This window comes from Uloborus diversus, chromosome 9 (genome assembly GCF_026930045.1).
Source record: "Uloborus diversus isolate 005 chromosome 9, Udiv.v.3.1, whole genome shotgun sequence".
In the NCBI taxonomy this organism is placed as follows: domain Eukaryota; kingdom Metazoa; phylum Arthropoda; class Arachnida; order Araneae; family Uloboridae; genus Uloborus; species Uloborus diversus.
This window is the reverse complement of record NC_072739.1, coordinates 65,010,630-65,013,765: the sequence shown is the minus strand read 5'-3', so window position 1 is coordinate 65,013,765 and position 3,136 is coordinate 65,010,630. Positions and strand designations below refer to the sequence as shown.

Sequence of the window (3,136 nt, the reverse complement as noted above, 5' to 3'; positions counted from 1 at the left end):
AACTTTGGATCACTTGACATGGAATGATGACCCATGAGTAAATAAAAGCAATGAGAAAAAGGGCCATATCTTTCTTATTCATTGAATTTCCGAAGGTAGGGCGTCTCAAATCATATGGCGTCTCTCTCACTTTTTCCCTATTTTGTAACTTTGTATGTATTTCAAGTTACAAAATAGGGTATGTTTGTATTTCATTTAAAACCACGCTCTTTAACAATGAAAAGAGTTAAAATATTACGAAATGAAGCATTTTTTAGTAACAGATTCATATCAGTGTGAACTTAAAAGAGCAACTATTTGAAAATATAATGGAAAACGAAATGAACATACCGTTCACTAAGCATTAAAAAAGAGCATTATCTGAAATGCTAAGTAAAAAGCATAGAGCAAAATAGCATTTAATATCATGTTATTTATTTCAAAATTGCACAAAAGAAACTTTCATGAAAAAACACCCAGTTCCTTTCCATAACGTTAAACAATAAATATAAAAAAAGAAGAGTGTCTGAAATAAAAATCTATTATCTTGGCTATAAATGTGATATACAGTACTTCTTAATCACGAAGACAACTGTACTGAAAGAATTTCATTACTTTAAGAACATCTTTTCTTATAACAATAGAAAAAAAATTAAACTCTTAGGAAATCTTCCAGAATGTAGCCACTTTTATATTGAACAGTCTTTATTTTCTTTGAAGGTTCTTAGCACTCGAGGGAATTGATAGATATATTAATATTCCATTGTCCAGGCTTATTGTTTACAGTCTATTACCAAGATCTGTTATAGGTCTGACTGTGCGTTATTGTGCCTGGTGTAGTATTCGCTATTTTTTGTTGTTCTTATTTCTCTTTTCTTATTCTCTTAAAAATATTCCTCATCATAAAAACTCGCAAAAAATTTCATTGATAAAACACTTTCACATTAATCCTTTCTGAAAACTAAAAAAAAAAACAAAAATGAAAATAATGAAATGTTATTAAGTTTCATGGAGGACCGTGTATTTCCATTAACATGACAAAGTTCCTTTCTTTCTTTCTTTTTTTTTATTATTTTCATGATGAAAATCTTAAGATCGTTTCATGATCATCTTAAGTTAAAAAAAAAAGAAACATCGAAAATATAGCATCATTTCCCCCCCCCCCCCGATAATCTAATCAATGACAATATCTGTGTCAATAATCAAGAGCATTTCCATTAAAGTCAGTAAAAATAAATTTTAACTAAAAGAAAACATATATTTTGAAAATGGTAGCAAAACTTCTGCAGCATTTCTCGCTTTAAAAAAAGAAATCAAAGGAGTTCAACTTAATTTTTACTTGATGCTATGCCTTGAACTTAATAAAACTTTGTTCTTCTTTTTGATGCATGGCTGAAAAATTAAAACCTCTGTTTAGAAAACTACTTCTCCTTCCTAGATTTCTTTCAACTGATCAAAAGTTATGGATAAAGTTTTCTCATTCTACTATCATAAACTAAAAATGGTAACATCTGATGCCGCTATCTAACCACGATGTAAGGATAACTAATAATAGTACGACAAATTGTGTTTTCGGTATTGACGTCTGCTGGGATTTAACCTAATAACCCCATCATCCAAATGCCAATACGTGATATCATTGTCGATGAACAAACATAAATTCTTGTTCTGAGAGATTACTAGACATTCTAGAACGATTACTTTTAACATTAGCAGCGTTTATTGTTTTTCCCGGCAAACAAAATTCTTTTTCTAACTCAGCCCTCGCATTGATCACTCATTTTTTCTCATTGAAATAAAGTTTCATCGAGTATTGAATGCAACTTGAAGTACTTATATAGAAAATTATTTTATCATATACAGGCGTCCCTCGTATAACACGGTTAATTCGTTCCATGTAATTTCGAAACCGTGCATGTAGAGAGCAAAATTCATGTCAATATATATCGTGCTTTATCGAAGCCATGTTATACGAGACTTAGAAATAATGTAAATCAAGGGATATATACCGTGTTACATCGAAACCAAGTCTCATAAAAGAAAGTAAAAACTTATTAGAGTTGTCGAATATTAACAGAATGTATTAAACAAAAATGAAATCCCATCTTTTTTATAAATAATCTTCGTGTTGTATCAAAATTATGAAGCATTAAATTCAAGTTTCGCACCGTGTAATATCGAAACCGTGTTATAATAATCGCAATTTTAGTACCGTGTAATATCGAAACCGTGTTGTACAAATATTGTGTTATACGATGGACACTTGTATATTATTTCTAAAATGCTGTTGTTTGTGGGTACGGGATAACTTCCTTAGTGCTTCAATTTTTCTAAGTAGTACACCATTTTAAAGGATCTTTTGAAAAATAAACGATCAATCGCCGTTTTGATTAAAGATAAAATCATAAAAAATGATTTTAAATCTAAAAACTCTTTCTATAAGCTTGATTCACAGTAACAAGTATGAAATAAAATAAGTATATAATGTCTTCATAAAACATTTAAAAATTGCAGTTGATCTTAATATTTTCATGTTTAGGGTAATCTAAATCAGCCGATAAAATTTAAATAACAGATTTTTTTTAAAAAAAAATACAAAGCACTTTTCATAATGCACTCAAAAGAACAAATAAGTTTTCTGGTTCGGAAAGAACAATTTAAGCATTCCTATAGTTTTGAAAAATTTCAAGAAAATGACACCACAAACGAAGAAAAGTGCGGCTCAAGTCATAAAGAGAATTTCTTATCATTATCTAGCTTTAAATCATAGCTTCTGAGTATTGAAACATGCGCATTTTTCCTGTTGGAAAAGTTTGGTTTGCGACTAGTAACGCACTTTTCTCCGTTTGTGGTGTCATTTTCTTGGAATTTTTGAAAACTACATGAATACTTAAATTGTCCTTTCTGAACCAGGAAAGCTATTTTGTCCTCTTGAGTGCATTATGAAAAGTGCTTCGTATTTTTTTTTTTTTTTTAAATCTGTTATTTTATTCTTTGTAGTGTAAATGTATTTCAGAAATAAAATAATGTTACCATCACGAAACTTCACCATATTTTTTCATATAAATGCTCCGTACTATATTACCATCCAATTACCATCCATTAGCCAGGGCTAAGCCCTGGCTAATGGATGGTAATTTACTGAATATACCTTGCC

At 29.8% G+C, this 3,136-nt stretch overlaps 1 protein-coding gene across 1 annotated transcript in view; it reads left to right on the top strand.

Moving 5' to 3' along the window:
- The window catches only part of LOC129230278 (uncharacterized), a 26,754-nt gene extending 26,047 nt beyond the window's left edge, over nt 1–707 (top strand). The window contains exon 11 of the mRNA XM_054864677.1: nt 700–707. Coding sequence (XP_054720652.1) covers nt 700–707 — 8 coding nt within the window. The remainder of the gene's footprint in view (nt 1–699) is intronic.
- Nucleotides 708–3,136: the final 2,429 nt, after the last annotated feature.